General features: G+C 42.2%; 1 protein-coding gene across 1 annotated transcript in view; it reads left to right on the forward strand.

Annotated features, from left to right (window-relative positions):
* Nucleotides 1–22,077, forward strand: part of MAP3K5 (mitogen-activated protein kinase kinase kinase 5) — a 201,769-nt gene that overhangs the window by 60,017 nt on the left and 119,675 nt on the right. Inside the window, exon 5 of the mRNA XM_046675036.1 lies at nt 19,383–19,522. Coding sequence (XP_046530992.1) covers nt 19,383–19,522 — 140 coding nt within the window. The remainder of the gene's footprint in view (nt 1–19,382; nt 19,523–22,077) is intronic.

The following is a 22,077-nucleotide window of genomic DNA, read 5'->3' on the forward strand; positions in this document are numbered from 1 at the left end:
CAGTGTTGTTCGAAGCTCCTAGGTGATCGCAGCGTGCAGCCAAGGCTGTGAATCATCCTTTCGTAACTGGGCCTTGCAGCTGCTCTCCCTCTGACGAGGACCCGCAGCGTGGGGCTGGGGGCTGTGTGCGTGTGGATGCCTGCGCACACTGGGGCCCGTGGGCCGAAGGTGCCTGCTGCCTGCTGTCGGCCGGGAGCCGCTGGGTTCTGCAGTGTGCTGGTGGACCAGCTCCTCCTTCCAGCACGATCTTAGGATGTCTGTGGGAGCTCCGTGGCTCCTGCCAGAGGAGCCCTCTTCATAAACCCTGACAGCATGGACACAGCCTTTTTTGGGAGGGGCATCCAGGATTTTTTTTTTTTTTAATAGACTTTTTTTTAGAGCAGTTTTAGGTTCATAGCAAGATAGAGCAGGAAGTACAGAAATTTCCCAAATACCCCCTGCCTCCACACCAGCACAGTCTCCCCCACAATCAAAATCCCCGACCAGTGTGGTACCTTTGTTACAATCCGTGAACCTATATTGACGCATCATTAGCCCTCAAAGTCCACGGTTTACGCTGGGCTTATTCTTGGTGTTGTACGTTCTGAGTTTTGAGAACGTATCCACCATTATAGTATCACACAGAATAGTTTCACTGCTCTGAAAGTCCTCTGTGCTCCACCTGTTCATCCTGCCCTCCTCCCTAATCCATGACGACCGCTCACCCTTTTCCTGTCTTGAGAGGTTTACCTTTTCCAGAATGGCATAGAGTTGGAACCATACAGTGTGGAGCCTCCCTGGATTGGCTTCTTTCACTTAGTAGTATGCATTTAAGGCCCCTCCATGTCTTTCCATGGCTCGATTGCTCATTTCTTTTTAGTGCTGAATCATATTCCATTGTCTGGATGGACCACAGTTTATTTATCCTTTCACCTACTGAAGAGCATTTGGTTGCTTCCAAGTTTTGGCGATGAATAAAGCTGCTTTCGACATCTGTCTGCAGGTTTTTGTGTGGATGTAAGTTTTCAACTCCATTGGGTAAATAGCAAGGGGTGTGGTTGCCGGATCGAATGGTAAGAGTATGTTTAGTTTCCTATGAAACTACCAGACTTCTGAAGTGATTGTTTCAGTTTGCATTCCCACCACCAGTGGATGAGAGTTCCTGTTGCTCTCCATCCTCATCAGCGTTTGGTGTCAGTGTTTGGGATTTTAGCTATTCTAGTGGGTGTATAGTGGTACCTAATTATTGTTTTAATTTGCAATTCCCTAGTGACATATGATGTTGAGCATCTTTTCGTATGCTTTCTTGCCGTCTTCATATCTCCTTTGGTGAGGTATCTGTTCAGATCTTTTGCCCATTTCTTAATCTGGCTGTTACCTTATTTTTGATTCTTAGTGTTCTTTGTGTATTTTGGATAGCAGTCCTTTATCAGATGTGTCTTTTGCAAATATTTTCTCCCAGTGTATGCCTTGTTTTCTCATTCTTTTAATAGTATCTTTCGCAGAGCAGAAGTTTTTAATTTTAGTGAAGTCCTGGCTACTGATTATTTCTTTTATGGATCATGCCTTTGGTGTCATTTCTAAAGAGTCATTGCCATACCCAAGGTCATCTAGATTTTCTCCTATGTTATCTTCTAGGATTTTGATAGTTTTGCTTTTTTACGTCTAGGTCTGCAATCCATTTTGAGTTAGTTTTTGTGAAGAGTTTAAGGTCTGTTTCCAGATTCTTTTTTTTTTTTTTCTTTTTTTGGTGCATGTGTCTGTCCAGTTGTTCCAGCCCCATTTGTTGAAAAGACTATCTTGGCTCCATTGTGTTACCTTTGCTGCTTTGTCAGAGATCAGTTGACTGTATTTTTGTGGGTCCGTCTTGGGCTTCTGTTCTATTCCATTGATCTGTCTGTCTGTCCTTTCACCAGTGCCACACTGTCCTGGTTACGGTGGCTTCATAGTTAAGTCTTGAAGTAGGATAGCGTCCGTCCTCCAGCTTTGTTCTTCCCTATTGTGTTGGCTGTCCTGGGTCCTTTGCTTCTCTGTACAAACTTTAGAATCAATCCGTCAATATCCACAAAGTAACCTGCCAGGATTTTGTTTGGGATTGTATTGAATCTATAGATCAAGTTGGGAAGAACTGAGATCTGGACAATATTGAGTCTTCCATCCATGAACATGGAATATCTCTCTATTTATTTAGTTCTAATTTTCTTTTCATCAGAGTTTTACAGTTTTCCTCATATAGATATTGTACATATTTTGTTAGATTTATACCTAAATAGTTCATTTTTGAGGGTCCTAACATAAATGGCATTGTGTTTTTAATTTCAAATTCTGTTTGTTCATTGCTGGCACATAGGAAAGCGATTGACTTTTGTTTATTGACCTTGAATCCTGCAGCCAGGATTATATGCTATATGAATTATATGCTATAATCACATATAAGTTCTAGGCGTTTTGGGTCAGTTCTTTCAGATTTTCTATGTAGACAATCATGTCATCTGCAAAGATTTATTTTTTCATTCCCAATCAGTATACCTTTTATTTCCTCTTCTTGTCTAATTGCATTAACTAGGACTTCTGGTAGGATGTTGAAAAGATGTGATGAGAGGGGACATCCTTGCCCTATTCCAGATCTTAGTGGAAAAGCTTCTAGTTTTTCACCTTTGGGTATGATGTTAGCTGTAGGTTTTTTGTAGATGTTTGAACAGAGACTTTTAGTCTCTTGGTTCAACAGCAAATTATGAACATTGTATTCAGGCTTCCCCAGATACAGTTTGCAGTTAGAAGTGGTTATGATTGGAACATCATTTTTGAATAATTGCAGTTTTGCAGCTGTACCACGTGGGGTGTGTGTGTATATATGATAATTGTGTGGGGAAAAGCTCAGAAGGAAATAGACAAAAAGGCTCTTATCTCCATGTGATCAACTTTAACAGTGGATCATTTAGATGCGTATCATGGTTTATCTCTTTGATACTGAGGACTAGATATACTATATTTTTGAGAGTTGGCAGCATTTAAATTTTTATCGCTTACCTGGATATAGTTTTATTATTTCATAGGTTTGGTGAGGAGGGTCCCCTTGCTGGGGTCGTGTTGATGGTCCATTTAGCTTTAAGCGAGTCAGCCCTCCTGATGGAAGAGCAAGTGCGTGTATTACAGCGGGATGCGACAAGCGGTACGGGGCGTTCAGCATGAAGTAGATGGTGGCTCCAGGAGTGAAAAACATTCACCATTTTAATTTAACTCTCGTTTCTAAGAAAAGTAAAAACATGTAGCTCCTCTTCAGAGTGATGGGATCCAAATAAATGGCAGAAAATTGCTCCGTTGTTATTCAACACTCAGGCTCCTCTTCACTGATCTGTTTATGACAATAGGCACAGAAGGAAGATCTGGCAGCTTAAGAAAATAATCTGTGTGATACTTTTTCTAAAAGCAAGCTAACATAAAAACAAATTCAGGAATCAGTAAAAATAGCGTCTGGGTTAATAGTGGTGGGATTGTGGATGGTGGAATTTCAGGTGGTTTTTCTGTTCTTCTCTTTTCATTGTCTTGATTTTGTTCTTGAGGAAACCACACAGGAGTAGAAATAACCGGGGAGAGTGCAGTCTTTCCAATTTGGCTGCCTGGTTTAAACCAGTCCCCAGAGAGCATTTGGAACTTTCAGTCCAAGCCTCAGGGGACGCGTGGTCTGCTTTAAAACCAGCTCTGGCTTGCTGATGTCTAAGAGAAACTTGACCCCGCGTGGATATTTTCAGTGAGAAATGGTGAGTAAACAGCAGAAGCACATGAGGACAAAGACAGGCCCTCGGAGGAAGATGTCGATGCCAAAAGAGGAAAACCATGATTAAAGCAGCTTGCTCGGCGTGCAGGTGTTCGGGCTGCCTGAACTCACCTCACCGTCGCCGTGCCTTTTGGCTCTTTCTCTTCCTGATCGTTCATACACAGATGGAAGCCAAAGCTGAGAATTCGGGAGCTGTGTAGCTCTCCTTGAAATGAATTAGTTTGGTTAGTGCCTCTGGCGAATCCACATTTTGTGCTCCTCTGAATGCTCTGTAGCTGTGGTAGTGGTCTGGGGGCTTCCATTTTGGCGGGGTGCTGCCCAGGAGACCCTCTGTGATTCGTTTGTCTCTCCTGCTTCAGCGATATGAATGAAACGTGGTCTCCGTGCCATCAGAAGCCTCCTCTCCGGGGTTCATGTTCCACGTTTAGGCACCTCCTGGCTTCTAGTGCACAGGCAGGCCCCGGACTGCGAGTGGAGGGAGCCGTGACATGGGAAGGGGCCGAAGCTCGCCCTGGGCCAGGAGAGTCAGGAAGATAGATGACACCGGCATCCAAGTGCCACTGTGGGCGAGGAGTGTGTTTATTAAGGGAACTCAGACTGCGTAAAGGCACAGGCAAGATGAACTTTCTCTTCCTAGTAAGTAAAAAGTGTTTACTGAAAAGGATTCCAAAAACATGATTGTGCAATTTCTTTCACTCCTGTAAACTTCGTGCAGGAAGACCAGACGGACAGAATGAGAAGGCCTTCCTCAGGGAGTCGGTGGTGGTGCCCGTGGCCATTCCTAGGTGCTGGAGCAGTGTTTCTGGCAGAGAGAGACTGCTCTATAATGCCATCACGGAGGAGCCAGAGGCCCTTCCTCCCAGCCTCGGCGCTGAGGCACGGCCGCTGCACAAGCCTGGCTCCCCAGCTGTTGCCCCTGCAGGCCTTCCTGGAGACCCCGTCAGGATTGATCACTCCTTGTTCTCTGCTCATGGAACAGTCACGTGTGTTTCTTTTGACCTTGGGCTTCCGCAGCTCGTGCACTTGAAGATTATAAACTTGTTGAAGGGCTGGTGCTGATTTCTTTGACCCCTCCCCAGTACCTTGCACAGGGTAGACGATAAATGCTTATTAGAATAAGCAAACTGAGGGCAGAGTGAAGGGAGCGTTCCCAGGTGCTGTGATGACGGGTTGAAAGTGCAGCCTCCAGGGTCGTGCGATACGAAGCTGTGGGCTGGCTCCGAGGAGAGCAGGACTCAACGGGTATTGCAAAGGGGGCTGCTGTGTCTTTTCCTCCCTGGTGCACTGCTGAGTCTGTGGGACAGGCTTCTCCCGTTTTTCCCAGGGGGGGCTGGTGAGGGGGTCTCTTCCTCCCTGTCTTCATCCTTGTGTGGCTGGCTTTTTAGATGTACCGAAAGCTCCTTTTGTAAGTGACTTTTTTTATCATCACATTAATCTGTCATGTTAAAACAAACCTTCACTTTCCGAGACAGTGAGTGAACTGCTTAAGACTGACATTTAATTTTAGTTGGAAGGAAAAGGACCCAGACGATTTCATTGCAGTCAGTTAAGCTCAGCCGCCTAAGTCCGTCAGCAATAAAAGCATTCTGTAACACTGAATGGTTTTAATTCCACTCATTCTCTCTAAGAGATCATCCTCAAGAAAGAAGTTTTAAAACCCCCACAAATGAATTGTTGCATGCAAATGGAATGTCAACACGTAAGCTGTGGAGTGGGATCATTGCTGGCACAGTCACGTTGACACATCTGTTGTGTTGAAGAATTGCACATACTCTTAGAAGAAAATGTGTAAATTAGAAGAAAACTAGTGCACATTTGGGCTAGATGTCGTATTTATTAGTGTTGAAAGTGGCTTTGACAGGGCATGAAGAAAGCAAAAGCATCTTTTAGAGATGTCGATGGTCCTGACTCAGAGAGGTTTCCACTCGTCAACACTTTAAGAAGCCTGGAGCCCGGTGGAGCTTCCCAGCGCTCACGCACACTTCTCAGCTCCAGTTGGGTTTGTAAGTACCAGAGCTGATGACCATAAAAGCAAGAAGGAAAAAACCTTTCAAACTGGCCTGCTCATCAGGGGTAGTAACTGTCTCTGCTGAGCAAGTGGTGTGTAAGCTGAATTTCTTTCTTTTTACTACCTGTATCCTTTCTACAGCAGAAACGATCTGGTGTTTATGGCTTGCAATTAAATGTCTTATTGCATGGGGAGTGGCGCTCTTTGATAAAGAATACATGTATTGTCTGGTGCCATACGCTAGCAATTCACTTTTTTTCTTGTTTTCATATAGGATTAAATTTACCTTGCTTTTTTTTTTTTTTTTGCTTTTTTTGGTGAGGAATATTGGCCTTGAGCTAATGTCTGTTGCCAATCTTCCTCTTTTTTTCTCCCCAAAACCCCAGTACATAGTTGTGTATTCTAGTTGTAGGTCATTCTAGCTCTTCCGTGTAGGACGCCACCACAGCATGGCTTGACGAGCAGTGTGCAGGTCTGCGCCCAGAATCCAAACCAGCGAACCCCAGGCTGCCGAAGCGGAGTACGCCAAACTTAACAACTAGTCTGCAGGGACTGGCCCAATGTCATGATTTTTTGAAGTTTCTCTTAATCACAATCCAAATGAGGTCTATACATTACAATTTGATAATGTCCCTTAAATCTCTTTTAATGTCTACTACCTCCCTCCTTCTCTCTCCCCCACCTTCTGTAATATTTTTATTGAGGAAACCTGGTCATTTCTCCTGTAGGAGTTTCCGTAGTCTGAATTTTGTTGGTTGTATCCCTGTGTCACACGGCTTTGGTACCTTATTGTTTGTGTAGACGTAACGCACATCCACTCCAGCTGTTTGCCTAGACAGAGTGAGAAAAATCTCTTCTTAAATCAGAACAACCTCAAACACAAATAGAATTGCCACAGCCGTTTTTGCTGGGGAATTTTGCTATCAAATAATGTCGAGGGGTTCCCTGGGCACCTTGGCTGCCTCTGTGTGAATAAGCTGTAAAGGTATAAAACGATTAGAGAAGAGTGCGTAGCTTATGGTGCATATCTACCAGGAACAATCAGATTTCCTTTAAAAATCGTCACAAACCAACTCTCGGAACCTTACACAGCTTACACGGGTGCCAGTTACATGAGGTGGATTATCAGTTCGGGCTGGCAGGAGGCCTCTTGTGTCACAAAGGGCCAGGCTGTGTACTTGGGAGCTCCACTGAAGCATACACGCAGACGGGTTTGATGATTTAATTAAAATTAATTGTGACAGATCTACGAGAATGGCATGCACTGTAGCCACAGTAAAAACTGTAGTAACCTCTCAAAAAGCCTGCTCGAAATTTTCATGAATAGCTCTTTAATGAAAATAGAGTGATCACTTGAGGACCGAAACTTATTACATAAAATGGGCTTATAGAGATCTAGATTTATGATTATAGATTCTTAAACCCAGTATACCTTCAGGAAATATAATAATTTCAAGGAGAAAAATAGTTGTTGATGGTGATATAGAAATTTTTACCATCCAAGCAGCCCCATGTCCCATTTCTACTCATAATGTGCAGCCTGGGACTGTCACCCTGTAAACCTCAGGGTTCATATGGACTTTTCTTATGTTACATACTCTACAGATCATGACCAGGTCTGTCGGTTATTGCCACAACATTAAAAAACAAATTCTTAAGATATGGATGAGGCTCTATTTTAACTTGGAGAGACAATAGCACTTCTTGTTGCAGGGTCTTTGTATTTCTTTAACAAGGAGAATTGCATAGGGCCCGCGTGTCTGTGGCCGGGAACTCACTGTGTAAATTACCTGCAGCAAAGATACAGGATGTGACATCTGTGCTTTCCTTGCACACTGAGATGGGGGTTCCAGGAAGACGGAATCTGGGTAGGGTGTTTATGGGGCTCCCTTGATGACTCTTACGAAACCACCATCCAAATGCCGTGAGCCTGAACTTCTTTTCTTCTACTAGGAGGAAGGACTCTGTGAGCCCAGTCTTCCTGTGACCAAGAATATTCATTTGTAAGACTGAGATTTTAATGTCTGGTTAAGGCTTTTGTCTGTGGTCAGTAAGACGAATAAAATAGAAATCTGTTCTCTCTTTTCCCTCTTTTTATCATATGCTCCTTTAACCTCATCGTAGGCAGACAGAAGTAAGGAAAAAAATAAAGTTTTTGGTTCTTATCAGGCTTGGGTTCACGTCTTCTGTTGCTGTGATCGTTAACATTCTGACCATCACAAGTGACAGGACCACTAACATAAATTCCTTCTCAGAAGGGAGCGTGCTGGGGTCACAGCTTCCGAGAGCAGGGGGAGTCCTGCCTTCATGCATGTTCCCAGTGATGTCTACGGGATGCAGGCTTGTCTCTGCCATCCCTGGCTGGGGTGCCCTCTGTGTTGACCACCAGCACCCCAGCTCTATCCGACAAGTGTCACCACCTAAACTGAAGGACCTCAGTGTTCCTCCTGCCACTTCATTATTTCTTGGTCTTTCCCTTTTATCACTTGCCTTCTTCTTGCCCTTAAACTATCCCTCCGTTCTTCCAAGGTCGGCTTTTCCTTCACGTTGGAGCCCATCCATGTCTCATCTAAGAATATGGAGATCATCTCTGTTGATTACCCCCCCTTTAAAATCTTAATCTTTCTACTGATGTTTAAGCGCACCATCCTAAAACTACAAACCTTTAGGCTATTCTGTCCCAGTCGAGTGTTGTCTGATTCCTCGGTTTCCTCATTGAATGTAAAACTTCCTGCTGTGGACCGTAGTAAATGTCAGTCGTCTTCCTTTTCCTCCAGTCTTCCGGAGAATCGTCTGTGTTATTGCCTCCGTTTCCTCACCTCTCCTCCGCCATCTTTAGTCCTGCTGTACTCACCTCCCTCATCAGGGCTCTCTCTGATCCTGTGGTAGGCTGAACAGTGACCTTGCCCCTACGCCCCATATCTGTGTCAAAACCTGGGAACCTGTGAATGCTTCCCTATTTGTAAAAGAGTCTTTGCAGGTGTGGTTAAGTTAAGGATCTTGAGATGAGATGATCCTGGATTACCTGGATGGGTAAATGCCATCACAAGTGTCTCTATAAGAGAGAGGTGGAAAGCAGTTTGACACCACAGGTGCACACACCACGGGCCCAGGAACACCCCAAACCGCCAGACTCTGGAAGAGGCAGGGAACCGATTTCCCCTGGAGCCTCTGGAGCTAGCTTGGCCCTGGCCCTGCTGACGCCTTGATTTTAGACTTCCAGCCTCCAGAGCTGTGAAAGAATAAATGTCTCGTGTTTTAAGGGATCAAGGTTGTGATAATTTATCATAATGGCCACAGGAATCTAAATATAGTTCTCTTTTAACATGCTTAGCAAAATTATTAACCAGAAATGAGTGAGTTTTCACCGAGTGACATGCCTGAGTCGCCAGCACTGAGATGGAGAAGTAGAGCCTTACGAGCTCTCCAGAAGACCCCTCGAGTCCCCTTTCACCATTGCCCCCACCCAAGTATCCACTGTTTTGACTTTATATATCAGGTTCAAAAACATATTAACAGAATCACAAAGCACCTACTCTTTCGTGTCTGAGTTCATTCTTTTAACAATCTGTGAAATTCATCCGGGTTGCGTGTGTTTGTAGATTTTTGTCTTCTCGTTGCTGTGTAGCATCTATTGTCTGTATGTAGCACGCCTTATTTCTTCTACTGTTGATGGTTTACAACTAGTGCTGTTGTGAACGTTCATTACGTGTCTTTTGGTGAACATGTGTCTGTGTTTCTGTTAGGTATATAATGAGGAAGGGATTTCCCAAGTCACGGGAGCTTTCTCATTCTTTTCTATGCTCTCTGAATTGACAGTCACATCTACACCCGGTGCTACAACTACCACCCATCACTGTCACTCTTCAGTCTCTCTACTGAGATTCAAAATGACAGCTGTCAGTTAGATACACACACACACACACACACACAAACACACACACACACACGCACACACAGTTTAGTGTGTCCTAATCCAAACTCAAGTTCCTACCAAAAACTAGTTCCTCCTCTTGTGTCACTTACTGTGTCAGTGGAATGTTGTCAGCTCAATCATTCAGGATCAAAGCAGAATCATGTTTTATTCTTTCTCCGATTGTCCTGCATCCACCAAATCTTTAAATCCTCTAGATTTCCCCACGGGTTGTCTCTCTGTTAGTTTGGGGGCACACTCTCTCTTGGATGACTCCTGACTTTTCTCCCAGCTTCCAGTTTATTTTGTCTATCATCTATCCACAAATTCCAGCTATATCTTCCCAAAACTTTGGTCCTGCCACACCCCTTCTCAAAACTCATGGAGATGGACGAATCACCATTGATTATAGAATCAAGTCAGAACTCTTAGTGTTGGCTTTCTGTGCTTTCATAGTTTGATTTCAGCATCATTTCTATGAGTAATTATTCCTGTGGGGTTTCAAGACATGGTATTGTGATACATTAGCATTGTCTTCAGTAACATTTTTGTGATAAATGGCTCAAAGGGCTTCATAGGACCACTTCTTGTAATCGCTCCGTGTAAGAACCACATATTGAGAGCACGCATAATCCTTACAACAGCTTTGTGCGGCAAATACCTGTGTTATCATCCTCAGTTTGCAGTGGAGGAAACCAGAGCTCAGAGAATTTAAGGTATTGTCCAAGGCCATCCATTCAGAAACTTAATTAGGAGTCAGACACCAGAGGTCGTGAAACGGTTTGCCTGCTGTTTGCATGTGCATCACTCCTCTCAAGGCCACTGGAGATGGGAGGTTCCTTCCAGCTTTTCAGCTCGGTGGTGTACTTTTCTGAGGCTGCGTCTCCTCCTGGCAGAGCTGTGCTCTAGGTCCTTGTGAGATGGGCACCTCCTCCGTAGGTGTGCCCTTCCCCTCCTGTCTGACGCTGGAGCCTCATGGCCTGAGCTCTTGCGGCTGTTACAGCCTGGATAGGGGATGTTGGTTCTTATAACATCCACCTCGATTGGTCCTGCTCCCTCCTCTCTCTGTTTCTCTCCTCCTCCTTCTCCTCCCTCTCTCTTATCTCCTTTTCCCCTTCGAGGCTTCTCCCCTTTCTTCTACCTGCCCCTCCTTTTCTAAGTGCAGTGGCGCTCCACCTTTTTAAAGCCCAGTTTCTGGAGGTGAAAAATGTCCCTCTGATCACCTGCCTCCCAGGCCTCACTTTTCAGTTAAAAATACAACACCTCAGACTGGTACAAAAACAGACACACAGACCAGTGGAATAGAACTGAGAGCCCAGAAACAAAACCACACATTTATGGACAGCTAATCTTCGGCAGAGGAGCCAAGAACATACAATGGAGAAAGAAGAGTCTCTTCAATAAATGGTGTTGGGGAAACTGGACAGACACATGCAAAAGAATGAAAGTAGACCATTATCTTACACCACACACAAAAATTAACTCAAAGTGGATTAAAGACTTGAAGGTAATATGTGAAACCAGGAAACTCCCAGAAGAAAACATAGGCAGTACACTGTTTAACATCGGTCTTAGAATGATCTTTTTGAATACCATGTCTACTCAGACAAGAGAAGCAAAAGAAAAAATAAACAAATGGAACTTCATCAGACTAAAGAGCTTCTGCAAGGCAAAGGAAGCCATGATCAAAATGAAAAAAACCCCACCAACTGGGAGAAGATATCTGCAAATCATATATCTGACAAGGGGTTAATCTCCAAAGTATATAAAGAGCTCACACAACTCAAACAAAAACCCAATCAAAAAATGGGCAGAGGATATGAACAGATATTTTTCCGAAGAAGATATACAGATGGCCAACAGACACTTGAAAAGATGTTCAACATCACTACTAATCAGGGAAATGCAAATCAAAACTACAATGAGACATCGCCTCATACCCGTTAGAGTGGCTAAAATCACCAAGACAAAAAAACAGCGAATGTTGGGGAGGATGTGAAGAAAAGGGAACCCTGAGACATTGCTGGTGGGAGTGCAAACTGGTGCAGCCACTGAGGAAAACAGTACAGAGATTTCTCCAAAGACTAAAAGTAGAAATACCATATGACCCAGCTATCACACTACTGGGTATCTGCCCAAACAACTTGAAATCAGCAATCCAAAATAGCATATGCACCCCTATGTTCATTGCAGCACTATTCACAACAGCCAAGACATGGAAACTATCCAAGTGCCCATCGACTGATGATCAGATAAAGAAGATGTGAGATATACACACACACACACACACACACACACACACACACACAACGGAATACTACATGGCCATAAAAAAGACAAAACCATCCCATTTTCAATAACATGGATGGACCTGAGGGTATTATGTTAAGCAAAATAAGCCAGACAGAGAAAACCAAACACCATATGATTTCACTCATATGTGGAAGATAAGCACAGACAAAGAGAACAGTTTAGTGGTTACTAGAGGGGAAAGGGGTTGGAGGGTGGGCATAAGGGGAAAGGGGCAAGTTTGTATGGAGACTGACAAATAACAGTGTACACCTGAAGTTTCACAATGTTATAAACTATGATGACCTCAACAAAATTTTTTTAAAAAGGAAAAATGAATCAAAATAACCTCTTTTTGGAGACAAACAACAAGAGCAACAACAAAATGCTAGTGTACCCACAGTAATGACTTATAAAATTATTAACAACGACAGAAAACACCTCAGTAATAATCAGACAAGCAAATTAGGGCTGGGCTGGGGATGTTGTGTATGCCTGTGCTTTAGCAATATAAGAATGACTCACGTTTGAGTCACCGTGCATACTTTATTGGAGTTTAGCGATGAGGAAATTGTGGGCCAGAATATACTGTTGACACAGATATGTATCATTACATGTGGTAGGGTTAACCGAATAACGTACAAGACAACACAGCGATACCGGTGAAGCCGAATGAGGAGCAGTTTATAGCAGGAATGGCCACACCACGAGCAGTTCCAGACAACGATAGTAGATGATTCTTCTGTCCTTCCTGAACGTTTCGACAGGTCTATCTATACCACGGGAGTTTTGTAGTTTCCCGACGTCGTGTGCCTGCCAGATGTTAGGAGACTGACTTGGGGCCTTTGGGAGACTTAGGTGATGAGTGACACTTTAGTAATTTCCATGTAGTAGATGAGTTGTAAATTCCTAATAGAGAAAAACCAGTGGAATGCAGGTTGTAGTTCCCTTAAGGATCAGAGGAGAGATGAGCATTTGGGGGTTAGTGTCTGCTCTTGGTGGATCTCTCCTGGTTCACCCAGTGCGAATCCCATTGGGAAGTGACTTAGTTTCCTAGTGAGCTTGTCTGCGTTTCTCTGACCCAGCCCCCGTCCTCTCCCTGGCTGCTTCTCCACCGCCTTGGATGTCCCCAGACTGCTGTTTCTCGTCTGTTCTTTGAGGGGCTCCACTTTCCAAATCTGCCGCCACCTTGCTGCCTCACCCTCGGAGGATTCCGCCATCCATCCCACCAGCACTGGCCTTGGCCTCTGAGCATCGCTTCTTGCGCCTCCCTGGCACCGTCCACCCTCTGCCCTGTGTCGGTGCCTGTCAGTGCGTGTTTCTGTCCCCCAAGAGAAGGCAAAAATCATCTCTCATTAATTCTTTTAACTTTCATTAACAGTAGCAGATAACAGAGAACTTTTTGTATAAGAGGCACTCAGGATGTCTGTGGAATTAAATTGGCACGAATGGGTCGTCTTCAGGATTGATCTGTCGAGACTGGATGGGTGTTCTGTGTGAAAACTTGGGAAACGTCCATTGATTTGGAATTGTGGAGACGTTGTAGGCCACAGTACAAGCCAGATCACTGCTGGGTTCTCGTTTGTCATCAGTGATCTGATGCCTGAGGACAGCAATTGGATCAATAAAACGTAACTAGAGATTAATTTCTTCCTTCAGTTGCTTTTCACAGGCAGCAGCAGCTCTCGGGAGATAGTTAACAGATACGGTATTAGGAAAGAAAAATTAAATTAAAAAAGAAACACAAACACAGACCATGAACCACTGCCAGTGACAACCCAAAATGCAGTTAGGTACCACAGTTTTACGTTATTGACCTAAAAACTTATTATGCTTTAATAAACCCCTGGTAAACCTAATTTTATGCTCCATTTAACATTAACTCAATTGGAACAAGGAAAGAAACTACACCTTAGTGAAAAAACATAAGAGATTTTTGCGTCTTTGTGCTTGTCAGTGACTGACTTAGTCTTAAATTTTTTAACGTGGCAGTTTTACTCACAATATTACCACAAAAGCCCCATGAGACAGTTATTAAGTACATTTACTCATGAAATACATTATAGGAGTGTATGTTTTGGTCCTCAAACCTATTTTCGCAGCTCACTTGAGTTCTGATCTTTGGAAGCTCCATATCCTGAAAGTCTGGGGTGTGGCTCAGTTAAGAGTTAGGAGCGTGGACTCTCCAGCCAGACTGCCTGAGTTCAAACCCTGGTCCCATCACTTTCTAGCTGATTTTGGGCAGCAAGAAAGCGCTGTCTGCCTCTGAGTCCTGAAACAATAACATTACCTACCACAAAGGGGTGTTATGAAGATTAAGTGAGTTAATACTTGAAAAGCACGTAGTGCCTGGCACATGGTCATTCCTGAGTCCATGTCTGTGAAAAAAGTGGATAAGCTGTACCTCATATAAATGGGTTTCAAGGCTTGTGGAGTATCAGTTTGTTCAATTTATTATAATTATATCCTTTTTTGCATTTTCAGCATATCTTTGGATCATTTCACAAGGAAGATGGTTTTCACATGTTAATTTTATTTCTTTTGAGAAGATATCCGTCTGAGTCAGAAGGTGGCCATTATAAGATAATATTTTCTTTAGTATGATAATGAAATATTACTGTTTAAAGAATGCTGTATTTCTGGAAGTCCTAGCCACTATAACACAGCAAAATAAAACAAACACAATGACAACAAAACAAAAACCATAAAAGACATATAGTTTGGAAAGGAAGAAATGAAACCATTTCTACTTGCAGATTACCTGACTATTCGTGTAGAAAATCCCAAAGCATGAAGAAAAGAAAAGCTCCTATAATAAGTGAGTTTAGTAAAGTCTCAGGATATGAGGTCGGTATACAGATATCAACTGTACTTTTATATACTCATGATGAACAATTGGAATTTGAAATTTTAAAAAGAATACATCTATGATAGCTCCAAAAAATGCAATATTTAGGTATACTTTCAACAAAATATGTGCAGGAACTGTATATTGAAAATTACAAAATACTGATGAAAGAAACCAAAGAACATAAATACATGGAGATGTATGCCATATTCATTAATTGAAAATGTTGAGATGTTTAAGATGTCAGTTCTCCCTAAAATGATCTGTAGATGCAACATAATCCCAGCCAAAATCCTAGGGGGATTTTTTTTTTTTTTTTTGTAGCTATCGACTGACTGCTCTCAGCCACCAGTTGATTCTGAAATTTCCACAGGGAAGCAAATAGAACAACTTAAAAAGCTAAGACAATTTTGAAAACAGAAAAACAGTTGGAGGACCCACACTGCCTGATTTCAGCATCTACCATGAAGCTAGAATAGTCAAAACAATGTAGATTTGGCAAAAGGCAAACGGACAGATCAATGGAACAGAATAGAAAATCCAAAAATAGACCCACACAAATGTAGCCAGTTAAATTTTTGACAAAGAAGCAGGGGGAGTTCAACAGAGAAAGGAGAATCTTTACAACAAATACGATGCTTGACCCACACCTCACACCATCTACAAAAATTAACTCAGAATGGGTCACAGACCTAAGTGTAAAATGTGAAGCTGTACGACTTCTAGAAAAAAGCACAGGAGAAAACTTTTGTGACCTTGGGTAAGGCAAAGATTTTTTAGATACCACACCTAAAGCACAATCCATAAAAGAGAAAAATTGATAAATAAAAGTTAGAAACTTCTGCTCTTCTTTTTTTTTTTTTCCCCCTGCTAAGGAAGAGTCACCCTGAGCTAACATCTGTGGCCAGTCTTCCTCTTTTTTGTATGTGGGTCGCCGCCACAGCACAGCCACCAATGATTGGTGTAGGTCCGTGCCCGGGAACGGAGCCTGGGCCGCCAAAGCGGAGTGTGCTGGACTTAACCACTAGGCCACCAGGCCGGCCCTGAGACGTCTGCTCATCTGAAGACACTGTTAACAAACTAAAAAGACAAGCCACAAGCTGGGAGAAAGTGTTTGCAAGTCACGTATCTGAGGAAGAAAAAAATATCCGGATAATATAAAGAACACGCAAACCTCGACACTAAGAAAATAATCTTAATAATTAAAAATTCAATTGGGCACAAGCTTTGAACATTTTGCCAGACGATGGAGGAGTGAATTTTATTCTATGGAAATTAAAAGATAAATTTAGAAAAGAATACAATCTATTAGAACAGATCACTCATCTGAATCCAAAGTAGAAAAAGTCCATTTGTTCTGAGTTAGGGTAGTGTGTATTACGGTATTTTAAAATGATGCAAATAAACGTTTTTAGTGTTCTATACAGAATGCAAGAACAAGTGGGTCTGTTCCTGCTTAGATGTTCAGACCTAACGAATATAATTTGGTTTGTGTGTCCCATTCATTTTACATGTCTAGTTTCTCTCTTTTCTGAAAGCCTTCTGCAATCTTTCTATTATATTTTGCATCAAATTCCACGAGTCAATTCTCTGGAAATAACCAGTTTTGCCCCCCTTGTCGCTAGTTTAACTTAGCTAGTATTTTTCTTTGCATGTCTCTTGTTTTTCATCAGCGACTGTTTCATTTGGTTTCTTGCAGACCCGTTTTTCGCTGTCTCTTGATTTTAAAGCCGTGTGAGTGGCAGGCGGCTGGCATCTGTGGCAGGAGGAAACAGTGTGGGTGCAGGAGGCAGATGGGGCCCGTGGGTGGGACGAGGTGACTCAGTTTTCTCATGTGTTGATTTCTGATGTAAAAATGTGAAGGACCCCAAAAGAAAACTGTGTTTGTATAAGAGCCCTTAAGTCATGAAAAAAATATTTTGAAGCTCCTTTGACCTGTCTTCCCTTTGCATCGTCTCCCTAAATCTGCTGTTAGCCTACATTTCGTCTGATCTATTTCTCCCTCACGGAAGGAGAATTCTGGTTGCACATTCTTCAGATGAGGCTGACTCTGCACCAGGCGGCTTCTCAAGACGCTGCATTGTTCTTATGTGCAGCCCTTCAGTTTTACACTCACTCATACAGTCTTAGTGTTGTTCTTTTTATATTTTGGTGGATTCCTAAATTATGAAGACGTCAATGTTCATAAAGCAAATTGTAAAAAATATAGAAGGCATGAAGAATAAGACTAATTCATAATACTGTTACATAGCTATTATCGTGGCTCACATTTTGGTATACAACTTCCCAGACATTTATTATGCACATACATATATATACATAAAATATGTGTGTTATAATATATTTTAATATGTACTATATTTAATATGTAATGTATTTAATATATAATATATTTTAATGTATATGCTATACATTATCATGTATATATTATATTTTAATATTTTTTACTTAAGGTAGCTTAAATTTACCCCCATTGCTAAATAGTCTATGATATATTTTTCAGTGGTTAAATAACATGCCATTATTTGAATTCATCTATCTCTAATCTGTCTACCTAGTCATTTTCCTATTGATGGATATTTAGATGTTTTCCATTTTTATTGTAAAAAATATATTTCGGTTGACATGCAAGTAAATCTGCCGCCTTTGTAGGACTTTTCTCAGGGTAAATTCTTAGGAGTGGAGTTTGGGTTAAAAATGTGCATAATTTTGAGGATTTAAGTCTCCTAGCCAGTGTACACTTCCCCGTGGTGTGCGAAAGAGTCATTTTTCTGCATCTTCATTGGGCATTTTGAAATATCTTTGGCCACTTGTTAGGCAAAAAATTGACACTTTATGGTTGACTTAATATGCATTTATCAATAGTGAGATACAGAATATTTTTTCGTATGCTTTTTACCATTTTAGTTAAACTTTTGTGAATTTGCCTGCCTCTGTCCGTAGCCTGATTTTGTATTGTCATGTTTTTGGGGTTGCTTGTTTGTTTTGAATTGTCCAATAAGAAATGATTTCAAAAGAGTACCCTTTCATCTGTCACATATTGCACATATTCTTAACACATTAGCATCACCTGCTAAATTTATTGTAAGGTATGTTAGCACTTTCACTTTGATTGTGAGTGGAATCTGTTTCACCGTTATAATTTCCAAATGCTTATTATGGTTCTAAAGGAAGCTCTTGGTTTTCACAGTAGTTTTGCATCTTGGCACTTTTCTGAATTGCGTTATTACTAGTAATAGTTATTTAGTTGATTGTACTGGGTTTTTTTAGTTGACAACCATAATATCTATAAGCAATGATAATTGTGTATTTTATTTTATAGAGTTACACCTCCTTACTTTTGAAATCTTATTGCATTAGCTCGGATTTTCAGAAAGCCAGCAAGTCATGGGAGTGCTTAACAGCCCTGTCTTTTTCCTGATTTTTATGGGAATATCTATAAGCACAAAGTTGGCAGCTGTTATGAGATATACATTGTTCTTCCTGTAAAAAAGTGCACTTATATTTAATGAGATAAAATATTTGGGGCATCAGTGGAGATGCTGGTGACTTTTTTCCATTGAGCTACTCTTGTGTTCCCAAAGTAAATCTTAAACCCGTGACCTAGTGTTCTCATAGTGTAATGCTTAGTGCATTTTGTTCATTTTTCTTTCTTTTTTTTTTTTTTAAAGATTGGCACCTGAGCTAACATGTTGCCAATCTTTTTTTTTCCTTCTTCTCTTCTTCTCCCCAAATCCCCCCAGTGCATAGTTGCATATTCTAGTTGTAGGTCCTTCTGGTTGTGGCATGTGGGACGCCGCCTCAGCATGGCTTGATGAGCTGTGCCATGTCCGCCCCCAGGATCTGAACCAGCAAAACCCTGAGCTGCTAAAGCGGAGCGCGCAAACTTAACCACTCAGCCACAGGGCCGGCCCCGCTTTCATATTTTTGTCTATATATGTAAATGAGTTTGAGACTAATCTGAATTTCATTTCTGTGACATTATTCTCAAATTTTGGTGTCGGGTTTTTACACCCTTGGTGTTAGTCACCTCTGAGCTTTGGAAGAATTAGTATTGTGGTTATATTCTCCTTCTTAGTCATAATGTTCTGTACCTTCGCTTTCTCTTTTTATAGATTGTATTTGCTAGATAGTAATTAATTATAAAATACAGCTTTGTATTAATTCATAATCTTACCTATTTGCTTTTTTAAAATCTCATTTTCCATTTATTACTTATTGCTGTTTCCCATGGATCTGCTTCTGGACCCTTACTTAGCTTGTTGTAATGTTGAAATGGAACAGAGAGCATTAGCCCCAGCCCTAGCAGATTCTCCTTAGTTTCCAGTAACTATATATATATATATATATATATATATATATATATATATATCTTCTCGTTTGAGCAATGCAGGTTTGCCGCCCTTTATAAAGCCACTTCCGGGTAGAGCTGTGGATTTAAAATTCCGTGGTAACTGGAGAGGGAAAACCCCTCTCATTTCCTCTCTGCATGCTAAGCTGTTGAGAACACAATGTGCTTACTGGGCATTACTCGCGTCCCCTTTGGGGGCTCTGTTTGTGTCTGCAGACGTCGCCGTGGTGGAGATGAGCGACGCCTTCCGGCAGCCGTCCTTGTTCTACCACCTCGGGGTGAGGGAGAGCTGCAGTATGGCCAGCAACATCATCCTCTACTGCGACACCAACTCAGACTCCCTGCAGTCGCTCAAGGTACCGCACTTCTTGACCCAGACCTTCTTGAGCCCCCCGAGTTGGAGGGCCATCCCTGTCATCCAAATCAATTTAAGTAGCTTGTGTTGGTGAAAGGATGTTTTTGTCAGTGCGGTAATTAATTATGCAACAATTAGTAGCCAAGTTTTGAAGTTTCTCTGGAATTCAGTGTGGAAACTTGACCAGCTGATGTGGCCAGCCCCGCAGGTTGGCAGTGGGGCTGGTCTGTGAGTGACCGCTGAATGGGGACTGCGCCTGGCTGCAGGGCCGGCTGGAACTTCCACAGCTCAGAACCCCATGACCATTTCGAGATTCTCCTAAGGCCTGAGGGAAAAAAAGGAAAGAAATCTGATGATACACAGGTAGGAGAAAAATGAGTTGAGTTCTGAGCTGCACTTAGAGTTGCAGCTGAGGAGGCTGCATAGGAAGTTGTCGGTGCACACGGTGGGGGGAGGAGGGGAGATTGCCTGGGGGGCGGCCAGGCCTCGTGCTGTCAGCATCGGGGGTTTCATAGGACACACCTGTCTCAACTGGTACTGTGCTTCTGCTGAAAGTACTACGAGCAGAAATTCTCTGAGGGTTACCAGAAAATTGCCATCCTCTTTCACTGGGATATGATTTCAATTAAGATCGGAAAGGGGGAATAAAAACTTACGTATTTGTCTACAAAATTCAGTGTCCGTTGTCATTCTCTCCGTTATGGGGACCTAATGATAGGAGGGTATGTCTTCCATCCAAAAAGATTGCCTGAAAGGCCCCTGCAAGGCCGAGTGATTTACACTGTGGGATGCTGTGGACAGCGCCTAACAGTTCAGTGAAGCTCTTGCTGGGCCTGGTGTTGTCCGTTTCCTTTGTGAAACTTCCAGCTCGCTCTGCGGCTGTGTGCCTTTTCTCAGCTGTATCTGCCAGTCTCAAATTAAAGCCAGCCTGGCAAGCTGAAGCCCTAAAACCCAGAGCCGCACTTCTGATGGCCTCATAATCGTTACGTGAAGATCTCTAACCCCAAATCCATGCAAAAAAAGTGTAGTAGCATTTTGCTTTTATCTGAGTATCTAAAGCTTGTATGGCCTTCTCTGAAACAGCTGCAGTTTAATTTAGTAAATACATTTGCTGCATGTCAGGCGTTGTGCTGGGCCTGGATTGACTATCCCTTTCCAGAATACTCTGATATAGTCCTAAGAGATTTTCATCTACTCTGCCCAAATCTCTTTTTTACCTGGAGCAATTCTTGAAGAAACCCCTGCTTAATTTTACCCCAGATTTACCCCTTTAATTACTGTATCATAAAGATCTCATGATGGTATAGTTTTAATTAAGCATTTTGATTTGCTACTATTTACAACATACATTAGCAGTTGATGAAGGAGCGATATTATTTTATTTATTCTTTTGATTCTATGATTTTATTTCTTTGCCTTAAGTTTATTTCAAGCAGGCAGTGTTGTGTTGGACATTTTTCACTCTACACTACTTTTGTTCTTTCCCTGCTGGTATCTGGCAGTTTAATTTTATGGCTATTCCTTCCTAGGGAAATTTTTTTAAAATGAATTAAAATTACATTTGAGAGAAACAGATAAAGCTAATCTTATCATAAATTTGTATGGGACAAATAAACTGACTTATTTAATTGCTTCCAGGCAGCCTTTGTATGCAAGTGTTATTGGTATTTGAATAAACTAGTTCTTTAAAAAAGCTAGTCTATCTAAAATATACTCATTTATCTTGTGCATAATAGCAGCTTGTCGCTGAGCACTGACTGTGTACTGGGTACTGAGTACTCTCCTACGTACAGTTTCACATTCAATTCCTAGAACGTCCCTGGGAGGTATATATTCCATCACCGTTTTATAGAATTGCAAACCGAGGCTCAAACACCTTCAGTCGTTTGCCCAGGGTGGTATAGCTGGTAAAATGTGGGACCAGGTCTGCCTGCCTCCACAGCCCGTCCCCTTCCCCACTAGACTCTATCCCAGTTCCTTCTAGTTGGGAGGGCATCGGACATTCCTGCTAAGTGTCTTCATCTAGAAAACCCATCAACTCTGTCTCCTGCGTTCTTCCATGCAGCATCCATCCTTTTCTCTTCCTCCTTCCGTTAACTTCAGCTTTTGCCATTTTCTTATTTTGCTTTTTCCCAGCCCTCATATGTGTCTGGCTGCAGAGGACAAAGGTCTCTGAAATGGAAAAGGTTTCCTCGGAGCCCTAGAAATTCCTCCGGTCCTCTGCTACTGAGGAAAGTCTGTGTGTGTGTGTGTGTGTGTGTGTGTGTGTGTGTATATTTTTAATTTCGTTTATTTCTGTTGTAGGTAGTTATGTATGTAGCTGTTATCCCTGCCACCTACCAACAGAAAGGAGCACTGCTCTGAAATAAGGCAGAATAAGAGATATTTATTAATAATATATTGTGTATGGATTAGCCAAATAAAATAAAAGTGAAATGCGTGCCTGTTTTCACAGGGCAGAGACAGATGGGAACGCCCTTCTTGTCGTATAGCCAGCTCCACGTCGGTCGATCCTCTGGACATTTAGGAAGTACACCTGCACATGTTTTATTCTCA

This window comes from Equus quagga, chromosome 11 (assembly GCF_021613505.1).
Source record: "Equus quagga isolate Etosha38 chromosome 11, UCLA_HA_Equagga_1.0, whole genome shotgun sequence".
Taxonomy (NCBI): Eukaryota; Metazoa; Chordata; class Mammalia; order Perissodactyla; family Equidae; genus Equus; species Equus quagga.